The sequence below is a fragment of the Puma concolor genome, chromosome D4 (assembly GCF_028749965.1).
Source record: "Puma concolor isolate L17-30 chromosome D4, mPumCon1.1.hap2, whole genome shotgun sequence".
Classification (NCBI taxonomy): domain Eukaryota; kingdom Metazoa; phylum Chordata; class Mammalia; order Carnivora; family Felidae; genus Puma; species Puma concolor.
This window is the reverse complement of record NC_141679.1, coordinates 1,318,287-1,342,507: the sequence shown is the minus strand read 5'-3', so window position 1 is coordinate 1,342,507 and position 24,221 is coordinate 1,318,287. Positions and strand designations below refer to the sequence as shown.

At 44.3% G+C, this 24,221-nt stretch overlaps 1 protein-coding gene across 1 annotated transcript in view; it reads right to left on the bottom strand.

Moving 5' to 3' along the window:
* Positions 1-23,585: 23,585 nt before the first annotated feature.
* The window catches only part of WNK2 (WNK lysine deficient protein kinase 2), a 134,250-nt gene continuing 133,614 nt past the window's right edge, over positions 23,586-24,221 (bottom strand). Inside the window, exon 30 of the mRNA XM_086684769.1 lies at positions 23,586-23,785. Coding sequence (XP_086540895.1) covers positions 23,760-23,785 — 26 coding nt within the window. The 3' untranslated portion in view covers positions 23,586-23,759. The remainder of the gene's footprint in view (positions 23,786-24,221) is intronic.

The window sequence follows — 24,221 nt, the reverse complement described above, 5'->3', positions numbered from 1 at the left end:
TGTCCCTGTCTGAGAGGAGGAAGGAGGGGGAGGCGCGTGTCCTGAGAGGAAGAAAGAGGTGTGTTCTGCAGGAGGAAGTTAGGGTCGTTTTCTGTTTGAATAGAGGAGACAAAATTGTTTGTCTTTGTGTGTTTTCCGGGCCGGAAGGAGAAGGGACGGGGTGTTCTCGTGTGTGATCAGAATAGGAAGCGTGTCTGGGCATGTTTTGGGAGAAGGAACGGGCTGAGCGCTGGTAGATTTTGTACGGAAATCCTAGGCCCATCTGCTTTCCCCGGTTGTGCCTGGCACAACTTCGTGCCTCAGCAGTTTTGTGGTGGCCCTTGGGACAGCCAGTGGGCATCTCCTTGCTCTCTCTCTCTTTCGCGATGAAGCTCTGTGTCTTGCCTTAAGGGCAACGTGAAGCTTGATGCTGAGGACTGAGCGGGTGCCCTCTGTCCACACTCAAACCAAAGGCCTGAGGGCTTGATGTCAGGAACCTTATTCTTGGTTTGTGTGAGCTCTCTTGGGACATTCCCTGTACACCTCCTGGGGCCAGTGTTGAGAGTCTGGGGATACCTGGCACCCTCATGGGCCAGACAGAGCCTGGCACCCCACTTCTGTCCTAACCATGGCAGCAACTCCGCCCTGCACGATGGCTCCCACTGCTCGTAAAAATCAAAGCTAAAAGAAGCTGTCCATAGGAGTGTTCTGTTGCACAGTGGAACCTAGAGCCCCTGACTCAGTTTCCCCTGCTGTAAAATGAATAGGTGTGCCATGAGTGCAGCCCCTAGAGGGTCAGAGGATTAGCTGACATTCTGGATGCTTAAAAGCCCATCCCAGGTCCTATGTCTGATTTTCCTAAGACTTCACATTGAGGGGTGGGGACTGCTTCTGGTAAGGGCTCCACTGCAGTGAGCAGAAACAGAAGTTTCTTCGGATGACCGTGTAATTGCCAGAAAGAACAAGAGCCTGTGAGAATGGGACAATTGGAGGCTGTTCCTTCTTCTTATGAGCTTGACATCTAAGAAGTTTCCAAAATACACTCTGAAGTTATTTTCAGAGTTTGCCAAACACTTTTGGAAAGACAAGACATCGGAACCAGAGGCTATTTTAGTCACAGCTCCAAGTGACACCCATAAAAACAGGGCTCACCCTGCCCACAGCAGCTCCCCAGTCCTCCAGTGAATTGGGAGCAAGGCCTTCCTACTGCCTACACTCCCGGCCCCCCTAAGCTGGGCAGGCATGGGACATTTATCTGCTGCTTATGACATGGGGGTTTATGTGTCACATACAGGGAACAAGACTTTTCAAGTTTTCCCTGTGGGCTGAGCGATGTCTCTCTCTCAGGCCGAGAGAGGCAAGCGAGAGGACCCTCAAATTTCTCTTCCGAAGGTTTCGCAGGGTACGGGCCTGGCCCGCTTTCACAGTGAATGTGACGGCTTCCTTGCTGAGGTCACATGGCCCAGGCCAGCCTGCAAACAGCTGTGGAATGGCTGGAACAAAGTCTCGGTTTGTTTGGGGGAAATGTTCAAATATCTGCGAAGTGGAGAGTACGGTATGATAATGAGCCCCATGGACCCATGATCAGCTCCACACTGACCAGCTAGTGGCCCATCTTACCACCTGTTACAGGCTGACTTATGGCCTCTCAAAATTCGTATGCTGAAGTGCTGACCCCCAAAACTCCAGAATGTGACTTTATTTGGAGATGGGGCCTTTACTCAGGTGGTTAAGGTACCATGAGGTACCCATGTGTGTGGGCCCTTAATCTAGTGTGACTGGTGTCCTTATAAGACGAGGAGATGAGTAGCAGCTCCTGGGTGGCTCAGGAGCAAACTTGGCAAACTTGATTTTAGCTCAGGTCATGATCTCACAGTTCATGGGTTCGAGCCCCGTGTTGGGCTCTGTGCTGGCAGTGTGGAGCCTGCTTGGGATTCTCTCTCTCTCTTTCTCTGTCTCTGCCCCTCCCCCACTCATGCGCAGTCTCTCTCTCTCTCTCTGTCTCTCTCCCTCAATATAAATAAACATAAAAAAAAAAAGATGAGGACACAGACACACACAGAGGAATGACCACGTGAGGAAGCAGGGAGAAGAGGGCCATTTGCAAGCCCAGGAGAGAGGCCTTAGGGGAAACCAGCCCTGTTCACACCTGGATCTTAGGCTTCTGGCCTCCAGAACTGTGAGAAATACATGTCCGTTTGGAAGCCATCCCATCTATGGTTTTTGTTGTGGCAGCCCAAGCTGACTAACAGCATCTCTACCCTCCTGCTGGGTGTTTTTGAAGCAAATCACAAAGTTTGTGATTTTTTTCTGGCATACGGTGGTTTTTTTTTTTTTTTCAACGTTTATTTATTTATTTATTTATTTATTTATTTATGGGGGACAGAGAGAGACAGAGCATGAACGGGGGAGGGGCAGAGAGAGAGGGAGACACAGAATCGGAAACAGGCTCCAGGCTGCGAGCCGTCAGCCCAGAGCCTGACGCGGGGCTCGAACTCCCGGACCGCGAGATCGTGACCTGGCTGAAGTCGGACGCTTAACCGACTGCGCCACCCAGGCGCCCCTGGCATACGGTGTTTTTAAAGGGTTCCAGAGGAGAAGGAAGATGGCGGCCTAGGAGGACGCTGGGCTCACCGCGCGTCCTGCTGATCACTTAGATTCCACCTACACCTGCCTAAATAACCCAGAAAACCGCCAGAGGATTAGCAGAACGGAGTCACCGGAGCAAAGCGCAGACGAGAGGCCCACGGAAGAGGGTAGGAAGGGCGGCGAGGCGGTGCGCGCTCCACGGACTGGCGGGAGGGAGCCGGGGCGGAGGGGCGGCTCGCCGGCCAAGCAGAGCCCCCGAGTCTGGCTTGCAAAAAGCGGAGGGGCCTGACGGACTGTGTTCCGACAGCAAGCGCGACTTAGCGTCTGGGAGGTCGTAAGTTAACAGCTCTGCTCAGAAAGCGGGAAGGCTGGAGGACAAAGGGAAGGAGAGCTGCTGAGCCCCCGGACGACAGAGCTCAGTCTGGTGGGGAACAAAGGCGCTCACCAGCGCCATCTCCCCCGCCCATCCCCCAGCCAAAATCCCAAAGAGAACCAGTTCCTGCCAGGGAACTTGCTCGCTCCGCGCAAACACCCAACTCTGCGCTTCTGCGGAGCCAAACCCCCGGCAGCGGATCTGACTCACTCCTGCTGCCACAGGGCCCCTCCTGAAGTGGATCACCTAAGGAGAAGCAAGCTAAGCCTGCCCCTCCTGCCCCTGTGCACCTTGCCTACCCACCCCAGCTAAGACGCCAGATCCCCAGCATCACAAGCCTGGCAGTGTGCAAGTAGCCCAGACAGGCCACCCCACCCCACAGTGAATCCCGCCCCTAGGAGAGGGGAAGAGAAGGCACGCACCAGTCTGACTGTGGCCCCAGCGGTGGGCTGGGGGCAGACATCAGGTCTGACTGCGGCTCCGCCCACCAACTCCAGTTATACACCACAGCACAGGGGAAGTGCCCTGCAGGTCCTCACCACGCCAGGGACTATCCAAAATGACCAAGCGGAAGAATTCCCCTCAGAAGAATCTCCAGGAAATAACAACAGCTAATGAGCTGATCAAAAAGGATTTAAATAATATAACAGAAAGTGAATTTAGAATAATAGTCATAAAATTAATCGCTGGGCTTGAAAACAGTATAGCGGACAGCAGAGAATCTCTTGCTACAGAGATCAAGGGACTAAGGAACAGTCACGAGGAGCTGAAAAACGCTTTAAACGAAATGCATAACAAAATGGAAACCACCACGGCTCGGATTGAAGAGGCAGAGGAGAGAATAGGTGAACTAGAAGATAAAGTTATGGAAAAAGAGGAAGCTGAGAAAAAGAGAGATAAAAAAATCCAGGAGTATGAGCGGAAAATTAGAGAACTAAGTGATACACTAAAAAGAAATAATATACGCATAATAGGTATCCCAGAGGAGGAAGAGAGAGGGAAAGGTGCTGAAGGGGTACTTGAAGAAATAATAGCTGAGAACTTCCCTGAACTGGGGAAGGAAAAAGGCATTGAAATCCAAGAGGCACAGAGAACTCCCTTCAGACGGAACTTGAATCGATCTTCTGCACGACATATCATAGTGAAACTGGCAAAATACAAGGATAAAGAGAAAATTCTGAAAGCAGCAAGGGGTAAACATGCCCTCACATATAAAGGGAGACCTATAAGACTCGTGACTGATCTCTCTTTTGAAACTTGGCAGGCCAGAAAGAATTGGCACGAGATTTTCAGTGTGCTAGACAGAAAAAATATGCAGCCGAGAATCCTTTATCCAGCAAGTCTGTCATTTAGAATAGAAGGAGAGATAAAGGTCTTCCCAAACAAACAAAAACTGAAGGAATTTGTGACCACTAAACCAGCCCTACAAGAGATCCTAAGGGGGACCCTGTGAGACAAAGTACCAGAGACATCACTACAAGCATAAAACATACAGACATCACAATGACTCTAAACCCATATCTTTCTATAATAACACTGAATGTAAATGGACTAAATGCGCCAACCAAAAGACATAGGGTATCAGAATGGATAAAAAAACAAGACCCATCTATTTGCTGTCTACAAGAGACTCATTTTAGACCTGAGGACACCTTTAGATTGAGAGTGAAGGGATGGAGAACTATTTATCATGCTACTGGAAGCCAAAAGAAAGCTGGAGTAGCCATACTTATATCAGACAAACTAGACTTTAAATTAAAGGCTGTAACAAGAGATGAAGAAGGACATTATATAATAGTGACAGGGTCTATCCATCAGGAAGAGCTAACAATTATAAATGTCTATGCGCCGAATACCGGAGCGCCCAAATATATAAAACAATTACTCATAAACATAAGCAACCTTATTGAGAAGAATGTGGTAATTGCAGGGGACTTTAACACCCCACTTACAGAAATGGATAGATCATCTAGACACACGGTCAATAAAGAAATAAGGGCCCTGAATGAGACATTGGATCAGATGGACTTGACAGATATATTTAGAACTCTGCATCCCAAAGCAACAGAATATACTTTCTTCTCGAGTGCACATGGAACATTCTCCAAGATAGATCATATACTGGGTCACAAAACAGCCCTTCATAAGTTTACAAGAATTGAAATCATACCATGCATACTTTCAGACCACAATGCTATGAAGCTTGAAATCAACCACAGAAAAACGTCTGGAAAACCTCCAAAAGCATGGAGGTTAAAGAACACCCTACTAACGAATGAGTGGGTCAACCAGGCAATTAGAGAAGAAATTTAAAAATATATGGAAACAAACGAAAATGAAAATACAACAATCCAAACGCTTTGGGACGCAGCGAAGGCAGTCCTGAGAGGAAAATACATTGCAATCCAGGCCTATCTCAAGAAACAAGAAAAATCCCAAATACAAAATCTAACAGCACACCTAAAGGAACTAGAAGCAGAACAGCAAAGGCAGCCTAAACCCAGCAGAAGAAGAGAAATAATAAAGATCAGAGCAGAAATAAACAATATAGAATCTAAAAAAACTGTAGAGCAGATCAACGAAACCAAGAGTTGGTTTTTTGAAAAAATAAACAAAATTGACAAACCTCTAGCCAGGCTCCTCAAAAAGAAAAGGGAGATGACCCAAATAGATAAAATCATGAATGAAAATGGAATTATTACAACCAATCCCTCAGAGATACAAACAATTATCAGGGAATACTATGAAAAATTATATGCCAACAAATTGGACAACCTGGAAGAAATGGACAAATTCCTGAACACCCACACTCTTCCAAAACTCAATCAGGAGGAAATAGAAAGCTTGAACAGACCCATAACCAGCGAAGAAATTGAATCGGTTATCAAAAATCTCCCAACAAATAAGAGTCCAGGACCAGATGGTTTCCCAGGGGAGTTCTACCAGACGTTTAAAGCAGAGATAATACCTATCCTTCTCAAGCTATTCCAAGAAATAGAAAGGGAAGGAAAACTTCCAGACTCATTCTATGAAGCCAGTATTACTTTGATTCCTAAACCAGACAGAGACCCAGTAAAAAAAGAGAACTACAGGCCAATATCCCTGATGAATATGGATGCAAAAATTCTCAATAAGATACTAGCAAATCGAATTCAACGGCATATAAAAGGAATTATTCACCATGATCAAGTGGGATTCATTCCTGGGATGCAGGGCTGGTTCAACATTCGCAAATCAATCAACGTGATACATCACATTAACAAAAAAAAAAGAGAAGAACCATATGATCCTGTCAATCGATGCAGAAAAGGCCTTTGACAAAATCCAGCACCCTTTCTTAATAAAAACCCTTGAGAAAGTCGGGATAGAAGGAACATACTTAAAGATCATAAAAGCCATTTATGAAAAGCCCACAGCTAACATCATCCTCAACGGGGAAAAACTGAGAGCTTTTTCCCTGAGATCAGGAACACGACAGGGATGCCCACTCTCACCGCTGTTGTTTAACATAGTGCTGGAAGTTCTAGCATCAGCAATCAGACAACAAAAGGAAATCAAAGGCATCAAAATTGGCAAAGATGAAGTCAAGCTTTCGCTTTTTGCAGATGACATGATATTATACATGGAAAATCCGATAGACTCCACCAAAAGTCTACTAGAACTGATACATGAATTCAGCAAAGTTGCAGGATACAAAATCAATGTACAGAAATCAGTTGCATTCTTATACACTAACAATGAAGCAACAGAAAGACAAGTAAAGAAACTGATCCCATTCACAATTGCACCAAGAAGCATAAAATACCTAGGAATAAATCTAACCAAAGATGTAAAGGATCTGTATGCTGAAAACTATAGAAAGCTTATGAGGGTAATTGAAGAAGATTTAAAGAAATGGAAAGACATTCCCTGCTCATGGATTGGAAGAATAAATATTGTCAAAATGTCAATACTACCCAAAGCTATCTACACATTCAATGCAATCCCAATCAAAATTGCACCAGCATTCTTCTCGAAACTAGAACAAGCAATCCTAAAATTCATATGGAACCACAAAAGGCCCAGAATAGCCAAAGTAATTTTGAAGAAGAAGACCAAAGCAGGAGGCATCACAATCCCAGACTTTAGCCTCTACTACAAAGCTGTCATCATCAAGACAGCATGGTATTGGCACAAAAACAGACACATAGACCAATGGAATAGAATAGAAACCCCAGAACTAGACCCACAAACATATGGCCAACTCATCTTTGACAAAGCAGGAAAGAACATCCAATGGAAAAAAGACAGTCTCTTTAACAAATGGTGCTGGGAGAACTGGACAGCAACATGCAGAAGGTTGAAACTAGACCACTTTCTCACACCATTCACAAAAATAAACTCAAAATGGATAAAGGACCTGAATGTGAGACAGGAAACCATCAAAACCTTAGAGGAGAAAGCAGGAAAAGACCTCTCTGACCTCAGCCGTAGCAATCTCTTACTTGACACATCCCCAAAGGCAAGGGAATTAATAGCAAAAGTGAATTACTGGGACCTTATGAAGATCAAAAGCTTCTGCACAGCAAAGGAAACAACCAACAAAACTAAAAGGCAACCAACGGAATGGGAAAAGATATTTGCAAATGACATATCGGACAAAGGGCTAGTATCCAAAATCTATAAAGAGCTCACCAAACTCCACACCCGAAAAGCAAATAACCCAGTGAAGAAATGGGCAGAAAACATGAATAGACACTTCTCTAAAGAAGACATCCGGATGGCCAACAGGCACATGAAAAGATGTTCAGCGTCACTCCTTATCAGGGAAATACAAATCAAAACCACACTCAGGTATCACCTCACGCCAGTCAGAGTGGCCAAAATGAACAAATCAGGAGACTATAGATGCTGGAGAGGATGTGGAGAAACGGGAACCCTCTTGCACTGTTGGTGGGAATGCAAATTGGTGCAGCCGCTCTGGAAAGCAGTGTGGAGGTTCCTCAGAAAATTAAAAATAGACCTACCCTATGACCCAGCAATAGCACTGTTAGGAATTTATCCAAGGGACACAGGAGCACTGATGCATAGGGGCACTTGTACCCCAATGTTCATAGCAGCACTCTCAACAATAGCCAAATTATGGAAAGAGCCTAAATGTCCATCAACTGATGAATGGATAAAGAAATTGTGGTTTATATACACTATGGAATACTACGTGGCAATGAGAAAAAATGAAATATGGCCTTTTGTAGCAACGTGGATGGAACTGGAGAGTGTGATGCTAAGTGAAATAAGCCATACAGAGAAAGACAGATACCATATGGTTTCACTCTTATGTGGATCCTGAGAAACTTGACAGGAACCCATGGGGGAGGGGAAGGAAAAAAAAAAGAGGTTAGAGTGGGAGAGAGCCAAAGCATAAGAGACTGTTGAGAACTGAGAGCAAACTGAGGGTTGATGGGGGGTGGGAGGGAGGAGAGGGTGGGTGATGGGTATTGAGGAGGGCACTTTTTGGGATGAGCACTGGGTGTTGTATGGAAACCAATTTGACAATAAATTTCATATATAAATAAAAAAAATAAATAAATAAAAAAAATAAATAAAAAAAAATAAGTAAACATTAAAAAAAATAAAAAATAAAAAAATAAAGGGTTCCAGTATTCAGCAGAGCTGGTTGGGCTCATGCTAGCCTGAGAGCCCGGGCTTCACTGAAAGGGGACAGTGGGCACTGGAGGGGAGCAGCTTATGCGCTTATAAATGACATCCAGGGGCGCCTGGGTGGCGCAGTCGGTTAAGCGTCCGACTTCAGCCAGGTCACGATCTCGCGGTCCGGGAGTTCGAGCCCCGCGTCAGGCTCTGGGCTGACGGCTCGGAGCCTGGAGCCTGTTTCCGATTCTGTGTCTCCCTCTCTCTCTGCCCTTCCCCCGTTCATGCTCTGTCTCTCTCTGTCCCAAAAATAAATAAATGTTGAAAAATAAATAAATAAATAAAATAAAAAAATAAATGACATCCATCACAGCGTTCATATTAAAAGTGCACAGGGTGGTGTTTACACACACACACACACACACACACACACACGTAACGTCACCGCTAAGAAAGCAGACTCCTCACTCACCTCCAGAAGTATCCTTTCTTGCTCTCTGCAATCGCCCAGCCCCTCCTTAGGCAGCTGCTGTGGTCTCCCCATCCCTGCCAGTAAGTTCACCCTGTCCTTACTCACATATGAGCGGAACCACCAGTGGCTGCTCTGTTCTGTGGAGCTCTGTCCCTCAGCCTAAGCTGAGATGTGTCCGTGTTGCCGGGCACATCAGTGCTAGCTTCTCCCCACTGCTGCCTCTGCCCCGTACCGACAGAGCCCGGTGTGTGTGCCACCTTGCCTGCAGATGAGCTGTGTTCCAGTTCTGGCTAATGGAGAGAGAGCTGGTGTGAACGGTTGCAATCAAGTCTCTGTGCGGACTCACGCTCTCGTTTCTCTTAGGTGAGTGCCCAGGCTGGACCGGCTGGGTCACATGGTGAACAACTCTTTCAGAGGCTGCAGATTGTGTCCCGAATACTCACACCTTTCTGCACTGCCACATGCAGTGTGACAGTCCCACCTCCTCTATCCTACCCAAACTCGGTGTGGTTAGTATTCTGCAGTGATGTGTCGTGGTGTCTCATTGGGTTTTAATCTGCATTTCCGTGATGAGTACTGATTGAGAAACTTCTCCTGCGCTTGTTTGCCATTTGTATCTTTTCTTGGGTGAAGTATCACTTCAAATCCTTTGCTCACTTGAAAAAATTGGTTTATTGGGGCGCCTGGGTGGCTCAGTCGGTTAAGCGTCCGACTTCGGCTCAGGTCATGATCTCACGGTCCGTGAGTTCGAGCCCCACATCGGGCTCTGTGCTAACAGCTCAGAGCCTGGAGCCTCCTTCAGATTCTGTGCCTCCCTCTCTCTCTGACCCTCCCCCGTTCATGCTCTGTCTCTGTCTCAAAAATAAATAAACATTAAAAAATTTTAAAAAAAAAAAAAAGAAAGAAAAAATTGGTTTATGTTCCAATTACTGCATTTTTAGAATTCTTTATGTCTGAATACAAGTTCTTTATCAGATATCAGCTGGCGGCTTGTCTTTCAGTCTTTTACTGGTATCTTTGGAGACAGGTGTTTAATTTTGATGAACTCTAATTCATCAGCTTTTAAAAAATGTATCATGCTGTATTTAATAAATCTTTGCCTAGCTCACGGTCATAATTTTTTTTTAATAGTCTGACACTTGCAGGAGGCACCTGGTTGGTTATAGTCAATCGGTTAAGCATCTGACTCTTGATTTTGGCTCAGGTCACGATCCCAGGGTTGTGGGATTGGGCCATGCATCGGACTCTGTGCTGTGTGGAGCCTGCCTGAGATTCTCTCTCTTTCTCTCTCTCTCTCTCTCTCTGTCTCTGCCTCTCCTGCACCCCCCTCTCTCTCTAAAATTGAAAAAATAATAAAGTCTGATACTTTCAGATTGTATATTTGGGATTATGGTCCATTATGACTTGACTTTTGTATTTGGCAAGTATGGATCAAAGTTTATTTTTTTACACATAGATACCCAACTGACCCAGCACCATTTATTGAAACATTTATCCTTTCTTCATTGAATTGCCTTTGTGATTTATGTCATACACGTGTAGCTTTGTTTCTGAATTCCTTATTTTGCTCCATTGATTGACTAACCTGTCTTGATCCCATTTAGCACACAATCATGATCATTGTAACTTCACAATACATTTTAAAGTCAGGTGGTGTTAATCATCCAGTTGTCCTCCACTTCAGAGTTGCTTTAGCTGTTGTGGGTCCTTTGCATTCCTCCATGAATTTTAGAATCAGCTTGTTAATTTCTGCATAAAACTCTGCTGGGAGTTTGGCTGCGATTGCACTGAATCTGTAGATCAGTTTGGAGAATGAATATTTCAACAACACTGAGTCTTCCAACCATGAACTCAGCAGAGTTTAATTTCTTTTAGGTTAATGTTATATAGGGCTTTTACATCTTTTGTCAGGTTTATCCCTAAATATTTCATAGTTTTTGGTATTATTATAACTGCTAATGTAATATTAATTTTTCGAACGTTTTTTATTTTATTTTTGAGAGACTGAAAGAGACAGAGTGCGAGCAGGAGAGGGGCAGAGAGAGAGAGAGGAGACCCAAAATCCAAAGCAGGTTCCAGGCTTTAAGCTGTCAGCACAGAGCCTGATGCAGGGCTCGAACTCATAAATGGGAGATCATGACCCGAGCCAAAGTCAGACGCTCAACTGACTGAACCACCCAGGCGCCCCTGTAATATTGATTTTTGAAAGCTGAACCATCCATGTATTACTGGGACACATCCCACTCAGTCATGAAGTATAATCTTTTTCATATAGTGCTGCATTCAGTTGCTAATATTTGTAGATTTTTTTTTGTATCTTGGCTCATAGGGGATATTGACTCTAGGTTTTGTGCAATTTTAATATGTCTTTTTCATAGAATGAGAGCAGCAGAATTATCTGGAAGAATTTGTATAGAATTAGCATTATTTCTCCCTTAAACATCTAGAGGAATTCACCAGTAAAACCATCTGCGCCTGGCGTTGTTGTTGTTTATTGTTTTTTTTTTCCTTTTTTTTTTTGTTTTTGTTTTTGTTTATGGAAAGGTTTTTAACCACCAGGTGAATTTATTTAATAGATTTAGGGCTATTCAACTTATCTATTTCTTCTTAAGTAAGCTTTGGTGATATGTGTCTTTTAAGTATTTTGTCCATTTCACCTAAGTTGTCAAATTTATTGGTATAAAGATATTTATACTAGTCTGTTATAATCCTTTTCATATCTATAACCAGTCTTGATGTCACTTCTCATTTATGATACTGGTAATTTGTGTCTTCTTTTTTCCTGATCAGCCTAGTTAGTAGTTTTTCAGTGTAATTGAGTTTCTCACATATCAGGCTTTTGGTTACATTGATATTCTCTATTTTCCTGTTTTCTATTTTATTGATTAAAAAAAATTAATGTTTATTTTTGAGAGAGAGCATGAGCAGGAGAGGGGCAGAGAAAGAGGGAGACACAAAATCTGAAGCAGCTCCAGGCTCTGAGGTGTCAGCACAGAGCCCAACCATGAGATCATGACCTGAGCCGAAGTTGGATGCTTAACCAACTGAGCCACCCAGACACGCCTATTTTATTGATTTTTATTATTTACAGTCTCATGCTTACTTTGGATTTAGTTATGACTTTTGCTAGTTCCTAAGGTAGAAGATGAGTTGTTGATTTGCTCTTCTTTTTTTTCTAATATACTCTTGGCGCTATCAATTTCCTTCTAAAGCCTGCTTTAGCAATACCCATCAATTCTGATATGTTGTATTTTTACTTTCATTAAGTAAACATTTTTTTCTGACTCTCCCTCTGATGTTTTCTTCAATCCATGGGTTATTTAGAAGTATGTTATCTCATTTCCAAATATGTGGGTATTTCCCAGAGATCTGTTCTTGATTTCTTTTTTAAAAAATTTTAATTCTTGTTTTAAGTAGACTCCGTGCCCAATGTGGGGTTCCAACTTACCCCAAGATCAGGAGTCATGCTCTACCTAACTGAGCCAGGAAGGTGCCCCCTGTTCTTGATTTCTAATTTAATTCAGTTGTAATCAGATAACATCATTTTTATAACTTGAATACTTTAGAATTTATTGTTACTCATTTTTATAGTGCAGTGTATGGCCTGTCTTGGTACATAGAGTGTGTTCTGCAGTGGTGGAGTGTTTTAGAAATGTCATTCAGACCAAGCTGGTTGAGAAGGGTGTTCATAATTAACATACAGTATTATTAATTTCAGGTATGAAATACAGTGATTTAACAATTCTATACATTATGCACTGCTGATAATGATAAGTATACGCTATCACCCTTCACCTATTTCACCCATTCCCCCCTTCCTCCTCCCCTCTAATAAGGGGGGGGGGGTTCTTGTTCTCTACAGTTAAAAGTCTGTTTTTTGGTTTGTCTCTTTTTTTGTTCCTTTGTTCTGTTGCTTAAATTCCACATAAGAAGGAAATCATTTGCTATTTGTCTTTTTCTCAATTCGCTTATGCCCTCTAGATCATTATACCCTCAAGACCCATCCATATTGTTGCAAATGGCAAGATTTCATTCTTTTTTGTGGTTGAGTAATATTCCATTATATGTGTATACCACATTTTCTTTATCCATTTATCCATCATTGAAAAGTTGGGTTCCTTCCATAATTTAAATGTTGTAAATAATGCTGCAATAAATACAGGGTGCAGATATGTTTTGAATTTCTGTTTTCATATTCTTTGGGTTAATACCCAGTAGTGGAATTACTGGATCATAGGGTGATTCTATTTTTAGTTTTTTGAGGAAGCTCCATATTGTTTTCCACAGTGGCTGCACCAGTTTGCATTTCCACCGACAGTGCAGGAGGGTTGCTTTCTCTCCACATCCTCACCAACACTTGTTGTTTCTAGTGTTTTTGACTTTAGCCATTCTGACAAGTGTGAGGTGATATCGCATTGTAGTTTTGACTTGCATTTCTCTTACGATGAGTGGTGATGAATATCTTTTCATGTGTTTGCCACCTGCGTTTCTCCTTTGAAGAAATGTCTGTTTGTACCTTCTGTCAACTTTTTTTTAAAAGTTTATTTATTTATTTTTGAGACAGAAAGAATGAGTGGGGTAGGGGCAGAGAGAGAGGGGGACAGAGGATCCAAAATGCGCTTCAAGCTGACAGCAGAGAGACCGACGTGGGGCTTGAACTCATGAAGCGTGAGATCATGACCTGAGCCGAAGTTGGACACTTAACCAACTGAGCCACTCAGGCGCCCCTTGTCTAGGGTTTTTGTGGTTTCAGGTCTCATATTTAGACCTTTCTTCCATTTTGAGTTCGTTTTGTGTATGATGTGACAAAGTGGTCTAGTTTCATTCTTTTGCATGTAGCTGCCCAGTTTTCCCAACAGCGTTTGTTGAAGAGACAGTCTTTTACCCATTTCATGTTCTTGCCTCTTTTGTTGGAGAGTAAATTGAGCATATAATCTGGGCACTCTGTTCTGTTCCACTGATCAATGTGTCCATTTTTGTGCCAGTACATTACTGTTTTGAGTAGTATAACGTGAAGTCTGGAATTGTGATAGCACCAATTTTGTTCTTTTTTAAGATCGCTTTGGCTGTTTTGGGTCTTTTGTGGTTCCATACAAATTTTAGGATTATACTAGCTTTGTGGGAAATACTATTGGTGTTTTATAGGGATTGCATAAATCTGTAGGTTGTTTTGGGTACTATGGACATTTTAACAATATTTGGTCTTTCAACCTGTGAGCATGGAACATCTTTCCATTTGCGTCATCTTCAGGTTCTTTCATCAATGTTTTATAGTTCTCCAGAGTTCAGGTCTTTCACCTCCTTGGCTTAGTTTATTTGTAGGTGTTTTATTCTTGTTGCTGCAGTTGTAAATGGGACTGTTTTCTAATTTCTCTTTCTGCTATTTCATTATTGTGTGGGAATGAAACAGCTTTCTGTAGATTGAGTGTTTCCTCCAACATAACGTAATTAGCTTGTCAGTTCTAGTTTTCTTTTGGTGAAATCTTTAGGGTTTTCTGTACATAGTATCATGTCATCTTCTTCCTTAACAGTTTACATGCCTTTTATTTCTTTTTCTGATTGCTGTGGTTAGGACTTCCAGTACTATGTTGAATAAAAGTGGTGAGAGTGGACATCTATGGCCTGTTCCTGATCTTAGGGAAAATCTCTCAGTTTCCCCCCATTGAATATGACATTAGGTGTGGGTTTTTCATATATGGCCTTTATTATCTTGTATGTTAGCTCTAAACCCACTTTGTTGACAGTTTTTTTCATTAATGGATGTTGAATTTTGTCAGATGTTTTTTCTGCATCTATTAAAATGATCATATGGTTTTTATGCTTTCTCTTGTTGATGTGGTATATCATGTCAATTGATTTGCAAATACTGAACCACTCTTGCAACCCAGGAATAAATTCCATTTGATTGTGGTGAATAATTCTTTAATGTATTCTTGGATTCAGTTTAGTATTTGTTGAGGATTTTTGTGTCTATATTGTTAAGAGATACTGTCCTTGGGGGTACCTGGGTGGCTCAGTTGGTTGGGTGTCCACCTTCAGCTCAAGTCATGATCTTGCAGTTTGTGAGTTCAAGTCCTGCGTCAGGTTCTGTGCTGACAGCTCAGAGCCTGGAGCCTGCTTTGGGTTCTGTGTCTCCCTCTCTCTCTCTCTCTGCGCCTCCCCCACTTGCTGTCTCGGTCTTTCTCAGAAATAAACATTAAAAATTTTCTTTTAAAGAGATATTGTTTTGTAGTTCTCTTTGTGGTGTCTTTATCTGTTTTTGGTATCAAGGTAATGCTTGTAGAGGCCTAATAGAATGAATTTGGAAGTTTTCCTTCCTCTTGTATTTTTTGGACTATTTTGAGAAGAATAGGGTGTTAACTCTTCTTTAAGTGTTTGGTAAAATTGACCTGTGAAGCCATCTGTTCCTGGACTTTCGTTTGTTGGGAGTTTTTTGATTATTAATGTGACTTCATTGTTGGTGATCAGTATGTTCAAATTTTCTATTTCTCCCTAATACAGTTTTGGGAACTTATATCTTTCTAGGAATTTATTCATTTATTCTAGGTTGACCAATTTGTTGGCATATAATTTTTCATATTCTCTTATAATCCTTTATGTTTCTGTGGTCTTGGTTGTTATTTCTCATCTCTCTGATTTTGTTTGTGTCCCCTTCTTCTAGGCCCCCTCTCTCTTTTTTTTTTTTTTTAAATTTTTTTTTTCCAACGTTTTTATTTATTTTTGGGACAGAGAGAGAGCATGAACGGGGGAGGGGCAGAGAGAGAGGGAGACACAGAATCAGAAACAGGCTCCAGGCTCTGAGCCATCAGCCCAGAGCCTGACGCGGGGCTCGAACTCAGGGACCGCAAGATCGTGACCTGGCTGAAGTCGGACGCTTAACCGACTGCGCCACCCAGGCGCCCCTCCCCCCTCTCTCTTTTAATGAGTCTGGTTAAAATTTATGAATTTGTTAATCTTTTCAAGATTGTTTGTTCTGTGTTTTTTTAGTTTCTATTTCATTTATTTCTACTCTGATGTTTATATTTCCTTCCTTCTACTGGTTTTGAGTTTTGTCTGTTCTTCTTTTTGCCAGCTCCTTTCAATGTAGGTTAGGTAGTTTGAAAATTTTCTTGCTTCTTGAGGTGGGCCTGTATTACTATAAACTTCTCTCTTAGAACAGCTTTTGCTACATCCCAAAGATTTTTGGACTGTATGTTTTCATTTTCACTTGTCTACAGGTATTTTTTAAATTTCCTCTTTGATTTCTTGGTTGACCCATTCATTGTTTAGCACTTTAGCATGTTATTTAGTCTCTGTGTATTTGTGTTCTTTCAAGATTTTTTTCTTCTGCTTGATTTCTACTTTCATAGTATTGTAGTAAAAAAAGACACATGTCATGAGTTCAATCTTTTTTAATTGGTTGAGACTTGTTTTGTGGCATAATATGTAATCTATTCCGGAGAATGTTCCATTTGCACTTGTAAAGAACGTGTATTGCAAATATATTTGTTAGATCCATCTGGTTCAATGTGTCATTCAAAGCCACTGATTCCTTGTTTCTTTTCCATTTGCATGATCTCTCCTGTACTATTATTATATTACTATCAATTACTTTATGTTTGTTATTAGCTGCTTTATGTATTTGGGTGCTTCCATGTTGTGTGCATAAATATTTATAATTGTTACAGCTTGTTGGATTGCTCTTTTTATGAGTATATGATGTCATTCTTTGTCTCTTGTTAGTGTCATTGTTTTAAAGTGTATTTTGTGGGATAGAAGTATTGCTACCCTGGTTTTCTTCTGACATGCATTTGCATGATAATGCTTTTCCATCCCTTCACTTTTAATCTGCAGGTGTCTTTAGGTGTGAAATGAGACCCTTGTAGGCAGCATATAAGAGACTTAAAAAAAATTTTTTTAATGTTTAGTTTTTTAGAGAAGAGAAAGAGACAGATCATGAGCAGGAAAGGGACAGAGAGAGAGGGAGACACATAATCTGAAGCAGGCCCCCGGCTCTGAGCTGTCAGCACAGAGCCCGATGCAGGGTTCAAACTCATAAACTATAAGATCATGACCTGAGCTGAAGTCAGATGCTTAACCCACTGAGCCACCCAGGCACAGCACCGCTCCCCCCCCCCCCCCACCCCCAATGCCACCTTGTAGGCAGCATATAGATGGGTCTTATATCTTTATCCATTCTATGACCTTATGTCTTTTGATTGGAGTGTTTAGTCCATTTACATTCAAAGTAATTAGTGATAGGTATCTACTTACTGCCATTTTGTTTCTTGTTTTATGGTTGTTTTTGTAGTTGTTCTCTGTTGCTTTCTTCTCTTGCTGTCTTCTTCTCACAGTTTGCTGGCTTTCTTTAGTGATAGACTTGGATTCCTTTCTTTGTTTTTTGCATACCTATTACTGGTTTCTGATTTGTGGTTACCATTAAGTTGATATATAACATCTTCTGCGTATAGCAGTCTGTATTGTTGATGGTCACTTAAGTGTGAACTGATTCTTTACTACCCCCCCCCCAACATTTTAGGTATGTGGTGTCATACTTTACATCTTCTTATTTAATGCCTTGACTGACTTTTATAGATATATTTAAGTTTACTGGTTTTGTGCTTCCTACTTTTCTTCCTCCTACTTATGGTTTTTCCTTTCCACCCTTTAATATTTCTAAGGATAAAGAAATGGTTGAAGGGATGGGATGGGGTGAAGTGATGGTTTAGTGATCATGAATTCTTTTGACTTTAGTTTGTCTGGGAAATTATCTCTCCTTTTGTTCTGAATGATAGCCTTCCTGGATAAAGTATTCTTGGCTGCATTTGTTTGTTTGTTTGTTTGTTTGTTTTCCCCTTCAGCATGCCATTCCCTTCTGGTCTTCAAAGTTTCTGTTGAAAAACCACCTGATAGCCTTATGGGGTTTCCTTTGCTTGTAACCATTTTCTTTTTCTTGCTGCTTTAAAAATTCTCTTTATCACTACTTTTCGTCATTTGAATTTTATGTGTCTCGGTGTGGACCTACTTGAGTTGATTTTATTGGGGGCTCTCTGTTCCTCCTGGATCTGGGTTCCTGTTTCCTTCCCCAGATTCAAGATGTCTTCAGTGATTATTTCTTGAGATAGAAAGATTTTCTTCCCCCCTTTCTCTCTTCTTCCTCTGAGATCCCTATAATGGGAATGTTATTGCACTTCATGGTGTCACTGAGTTCCCTAGTCTATTTTCATTTTTTATTATTCTTTTCCTTTATCCTGTTCAGCTTGATTGTTGTCTACTACTCTGTCCTCTAGGTCACTATTCCATTCTTCTGCTTCCTCAAGTCTACTATTTATTCCCGGTCATGTGTTTTTAATTTCAGATATTAAGTTCTTCATCTCTGATTGGTTCTTTTTTTATGTTTTCTGTCTCTTATTTGAGGGTCTCACTGAGGACCTCCACTCTTTTCTCAAGTCCAGGGAGTGTTGTTATGATCTTTACATGCTCTGTCAGGCATATTCTTATCACTGTTTCATTTAGCTCTATTGCTGTGATTTTATCGTTTTCTTTCATTTGGGACATATATCTTTGTCTGCTCATTTTGTCTAAATCTCTGTGCCTGTTTTGATGTGTTAGGAAAGTCAACTGTGCGCCCTGCTGTGGAAAGTAGTGGCCTTATACAAGAAGAAGTCTTGTAGTGCCCTCTGATGAAGTGTTTCCTGTTCACCAGAACCTGCTTTTCAGGGGTGTCTCCTGTGTGTGTTGTGGGCACCCTACTATTGTGGTTGAACCACTTCTGCCTTCAGACCAGTCATCTGCAGTGGTTCTCTCTACCTGTTTTGGGTAGTGTTTGGTCCCTGTGTTGTTAGTTGGCCAGTCCGGGGCCTCTATGGGCTTGTGTTGAGTCAGACCAGACATTTGCCAGCGTTGCAGTAGCACCAAACTGCAGGGTGCTTTCCCAGTGTTGTTCCCTGAAGAAGCATTTGTTAGTGGGTGGGTGTTGCAGTCAGACCAGTTGTCTGACCCCAGCCCACTGCTGTGGACACAACTGGACTGCTGTTGTAGTTATTGTCCCATTTCCTGGGCAGGAGTCACTTTGGAGTGATGTTGGCCTGTGTTGGGGCTGCTTGCACACCACCAGGCTTGTAGCACTACTTGGATGGATTCCAGCCAAGGGCATATTGGAGGGCAGGTCCACAGGAGAGTGCCAACATAGTGCATGTGATGCCCTCCTGCTCTACCAGAGCTGATCTTGCTGATTTTTTTAAATTTATAGGTGTTAAGCCCCACTGGTTATAATAACTCATGAAGTTAGGTCCCTTCTGGTCTTCTAAGCCAATGTTGTGGGGACTCATCTTCCTCATGCAGTTCCCCCATGCCTGGGGTGCCTGGTGTGGGGTCTGCTCCTCTCCCCTGCCATAGCATCCCTCCATCCCTTAGACAGTTCCACAGGTCTGTTTGGCTCCCAGCCACTTCTCTGCCCTTCCTCCCCTCCCCTTAATTGTGGCCTCTTCTCTGCATTTAGCTGTAGAGAGTGTGTTCTGCCAGTCTTCAGTTCCTTTTCTGGGTTATTTACACTGATGTGGGTGTTATTTAGGTGTATCCTGGATTAAGGTGAACCTGGGATCCTCCTACTCTACCATCTTTCTTGCAAGTCTAGCTTGGGGTTTTGATGGCGGTTAGGGGGTAGGGTCAGAATGAGGGCTTCCACTCCTGGTATGAATTTCCCACGGTGCCAAGGAGAGAGCACTTGAGCTTCGCATCTGGTGTCCAGATGTGCCCACAATGAGGAGAGTGGGGCTTAAAAGCTGTCAGAAGTCATACACCAAAATGGGGTCAGACTCTATTACAGTGATGTTCTATTGTTTTATCAGTTATTGAAACAGTGTGGATTTGTCTGTTTCTTCTTGCAGTTGTGTTTCCCCCATGTATTTTGAAGCTCTGTTATCAGTAGTATAAACGTTTAGAATTGTAGGTTTTCTTGATAAGTTGACCCCTTTTCATTATGAAATGATCATCTTTGCTTGCATAATAAGCTTTGCTCTGATGTCTGCATTGTTGGATTTTAATAGTCACTTCATTGATTGATATTAAGATGGTATATCCTGGCCAATCCTTTACCCTACCTATATGCCCTTATATTTAAACTAGGATTATTGTATGCAACATGTAGTTGGGATTTTTTAATCCATCTGACAATTTCTTTTTATTAAAGTGATCAGATCCCTTACATACCATTACAAAATGTATGTATAAATATAGTTAGGGTTAGGCCTATCATGTTGCAATTTTATTTTTACCTCGTCTGTTCTTTGTTCCCCTTTTCCTCTCTCTTATGGTTCTGTGCGTTTGAGTTCTAAACCAAGAGCTTTGTGGCCCTCAGTGTCGGTGCACTGACCAGCCCTGCCTTGTGTGTTCACCACTGGCTACTGTCCTCCAGTCCATGATGCTGATGCCTTAGGGTTAAGGAGGGATCCTCAGCCCCATTTTCTCAAGAGCTCGTGCGAGCCTACTAAGGGAGCAGTGGGTGATTCCTTTCAGTTTTCTGCCACAAATATATCTTGACCCCCCCACCCCCTCATCTGTGTGTGTGTGTGTGTGTGTGTGTGTGTGTGCATGTGTATTTTTGGTATTTATATAATTTTAGTTTAAAAAATGTGTGCAAGTAGAGACAATAGAGTTTCCATTGTACAAATGGACTGTATATCAAAACAGCTTAATAAGCCATGTGTTGGGGACTGAATGTTTATGTTTCCCTAATATTCATACGTTGATGGTCTAATTCCCAGTCGGCTGCATGTGGGATAGGGCCTTTGTAGAAGTAATAATGTCCACTGCAGCCTTAAGGGTGGGGCCCTGATCTGATAGGATTATGTCATCATTAGGAGAGAGCAGAGTTGACTGTCTTTTCACATGCACACAGAGAGGCCACATGAGCACACAGCAAGAGGGCAGACGCATACATGGCAAGAGAAGAGGCCTCAGGAGAAACCAGTCCTACCCACACCAGATCTTAGACTCTAGCTTCCAGAACCGGGGGTAATGCATGTTTCTTGTTTAAGCTGCTTCATCTGGTATTCTGTGATGGCAGCCAGAGAGACATTGTTTTCCAAAGAAACACATAATAAATCAAGGCTGGGCTCCCAGACTAGAATACAGACTTACTTAGGACTTAGGACCATAGTGCTAGAATAGCATAGCCAGGGTTGCTTGGAACCCTGGGGGATGCTTTCTTTTGTCTTGCTGGGTTTTCCCAGGTCTAGAGAACCAGCCAGCTGTTTAATAAGATGCACATTTCAGAGCTTAAGCTAATTTAATCTGGAGCAGATGCACAGAGTGGAGGCATACGGACTGTGGCAGGCACTGCAGGAAAGCAGACTGGGGGTGCTCTCCAGGGCAGAATGAGAATGGGGAGCAGAGCCTGCAGCTCAGCACCTAGCTCTGCGGGAAGAGCTTGGGCGACCCCGGACCACAGTGCCATCACCGTCCTGGGAGAGCCTGGGCTGGGCCCTGGGGCTCCATGCAGGTGCTAGACCTGGGGCAGGCCCTTTCCACTCCCCTGAGCAGTGATGAGCAGCCACAGCCACAGGCTTCTGCCCAAAGGACGGTTTGGCTTTGGGCCACAGGTCCTCATTCTCGTTGATGACTGTTCCGGGACACATCTGAGCGGCTTGAAGCCGAGTGTGACGAGTGGGATGCACCCACAATACCCGTCTCGGCGTCTAGTGAGAGGTTCTCAGTGGCCTTGTGACAGAATCCAGTGGTCTGAAGACCTTGGGGGCCAAGAGAGCCAGGAGGGGTCCTGGGGCGGCAGGAGAGTGGGGAGCTCTTGGACGGTGAGCAGCAGCAGGGGCCACATCTGGGGGCGGCCATCATAGGGATCCGAGACTCCGAGATGGGGGACCGGAGCTTACTCTGGGGGTCTAGAGACTCGCTGGGCATGATGGGCCCTGCTGGGGTGGCAGCTTGCTCATCGCCACCACCAGCCCATCCTTTCGCCTGTGCCCATCAACATGGCAATCAAGAGCTGCTTCTAGAGGGCAGTCCCCCTTTGCAGGCAGAACCCCACTTCTCCCAGAGTGGGGGTGAGGCAGACACTGGTCGGAATCACAGAAGGCAGGGGGTGCCGATCAGGAAAAGTGGGTAAGCTCTCAGCCGTGGCGTTAACGGGTGTTGCATCCCAAAGTCTCCCTTGCCTTGCCCCAGAACCACCCTCCCCCCCCAGGAAAAGAATCTGGGTGCTAACTACTCAGAAATCCTGAAAGAACCTCTGGGCCTTCTAGATCCTCCTATTCAAGGGTGTCAGGACTGCCTAGGAGTCCCTGCTGGGTCTCCAAACATCAGCCATCTGCCCCCACCATTTTTACTATTAGCACCTGTACTATTACTTGTTTAAAAGGAATGATGTAAATAAACCTGCTGCCTGAAAAGGTAAACTATGCATTACTACCACCAAAAGAAAACTAGTGAAGGCCACAAACAGACGGGGACAAGACAGAGCGAAACACAGGATGTCATTCCATCTGACTGCACACGTGCCTGCTCTGCTTGATCACAGAGGAGAGTGGGGGACTCAGGCCGAGGCACGTGCTGGGGCGGGGCGAGCTTGATGTGAGAAGTGGCATGCAGAGCTGGCGAGAGTTGGGGTGGACGGTCCCCATGAATGTCCCCAAACCACACCTGCATGTCCCCTGCAAAGCCCGTGCTGCTTTGCTTTCACCAACCAGTTGGACAGGAGTTGTGTCTCAGAGGCTGGCCTTTTGTTGTGGTGAACATACATCATTGTGACAACTGCAGCGTCATATGCAGTGTCCAGGCTCTCGCGGTGGCATGCCCCAGGTGCTCCTACCCCACACTCACCACCGAAGGGGGCGCTGAGTTGCAGTCCAAGGTTAATGGAAACTGAGTTCCACTTTCCGGTCCTGATGAGTGCGGACCCGAGACGGGCTCCACCTGAGCCCCCTCCCCCCATCCGGGCTGCAGTCCCACCACTGCATGGTTCTCTGTGAGGCCGCTTGCAGGCTTCCCATCTTTCTTGCTCTCATGGACACCCCCCCACCGCAGGGGTGCAGCCTTGCCGGGGCCAGCAGGCCTGCCCCTCTCCTCAGTGCCCGTAGCTTGGATGCCCACCCTGTGCCCAGAGGAGGAGTGTCAAACCTCTGAAGATACAGCAGGAGAGCGCCCTCCCCCTCCCCCCACCACCGGTCAGCAAAATGAACGGAGCTGTGTGCACCAAGGCCCAAATCTATGCAGCGGGAGGGCCGTCACCAGAGATGGGCACTGCTGCTCGGCCTCCCGGAGTCTGGTGCCACTCAGTGTGACGAGGAGGCTGCCCCTCTGCCAGGTGGTGGGGGGAGCCTGTCACCTGTGTGGCCTGTCCTGCTGCTGTCCCAACCCAAGGACCCTGGGCTAACAGGTGCACCATAAAGTGCCACGTAAACGCAGACGTTCACTACCAGGAACCCCTCAGCCAAGGGTGTCCCCAGACCTTGTCTTGCCGCGCGGTCCCAGGAGATTCTCTAGCACCCCTCGCTCTCTCCCCATGTCTCCGGCCAGCGGACAGGAGAGAGCTTGAAAAACCAAAGTCCCTTTTCCCCCAAAATATTCTTTATTCTTGCATTACATTTGTGTTTCCAGTTGTGAATAAAAAATGCTTAGAAAGTGGTTACAAAACAGCGTGAACTGGACACGAGGCGCAGACTCGCCTTCTCCACATGTGACGACACAGGGCCTGGCGTCGGGGTCGGGCTGGCCTGCCTGGGCTCAGTCGGGCTTCTCACTCTCAGAATCTAGAAAACAAAACCGCCACAGCTGATTACAGGCCCAACTTGGTCACACAAGGCCCTGGAACGTGGAACAGTGTTGCCAGCACAGACCTACTCCTGGGAGAGCCGGTGGCCCGTGACCCTAACATTGTGCAGGCCCCAGGCAGCCTCTGCCATCTGTCCGGCTTCTGCACGGGGTGACTGCCCAGGACCAGACAGGACTTCGCAGCACCTGCACATCTGCAGCGTCACACTCCTTGGGCACAGTGAGAGAAGCAGCAGCCCTGAGGTGCACTGCTTCTGAAAAGGGGGCTCCCCCCCTCCCTCCAAGAGCACAGGCATAAAGCCTGACCGCCTCTCAGCTGGCTGGGGCAAGAGACACCGCAAACCTTGAGTGTGTACAGGGCACGTGCAGCACAGACCGCTGAGCATGATGCCATCAGGGGCGGGTTGGCTGCAA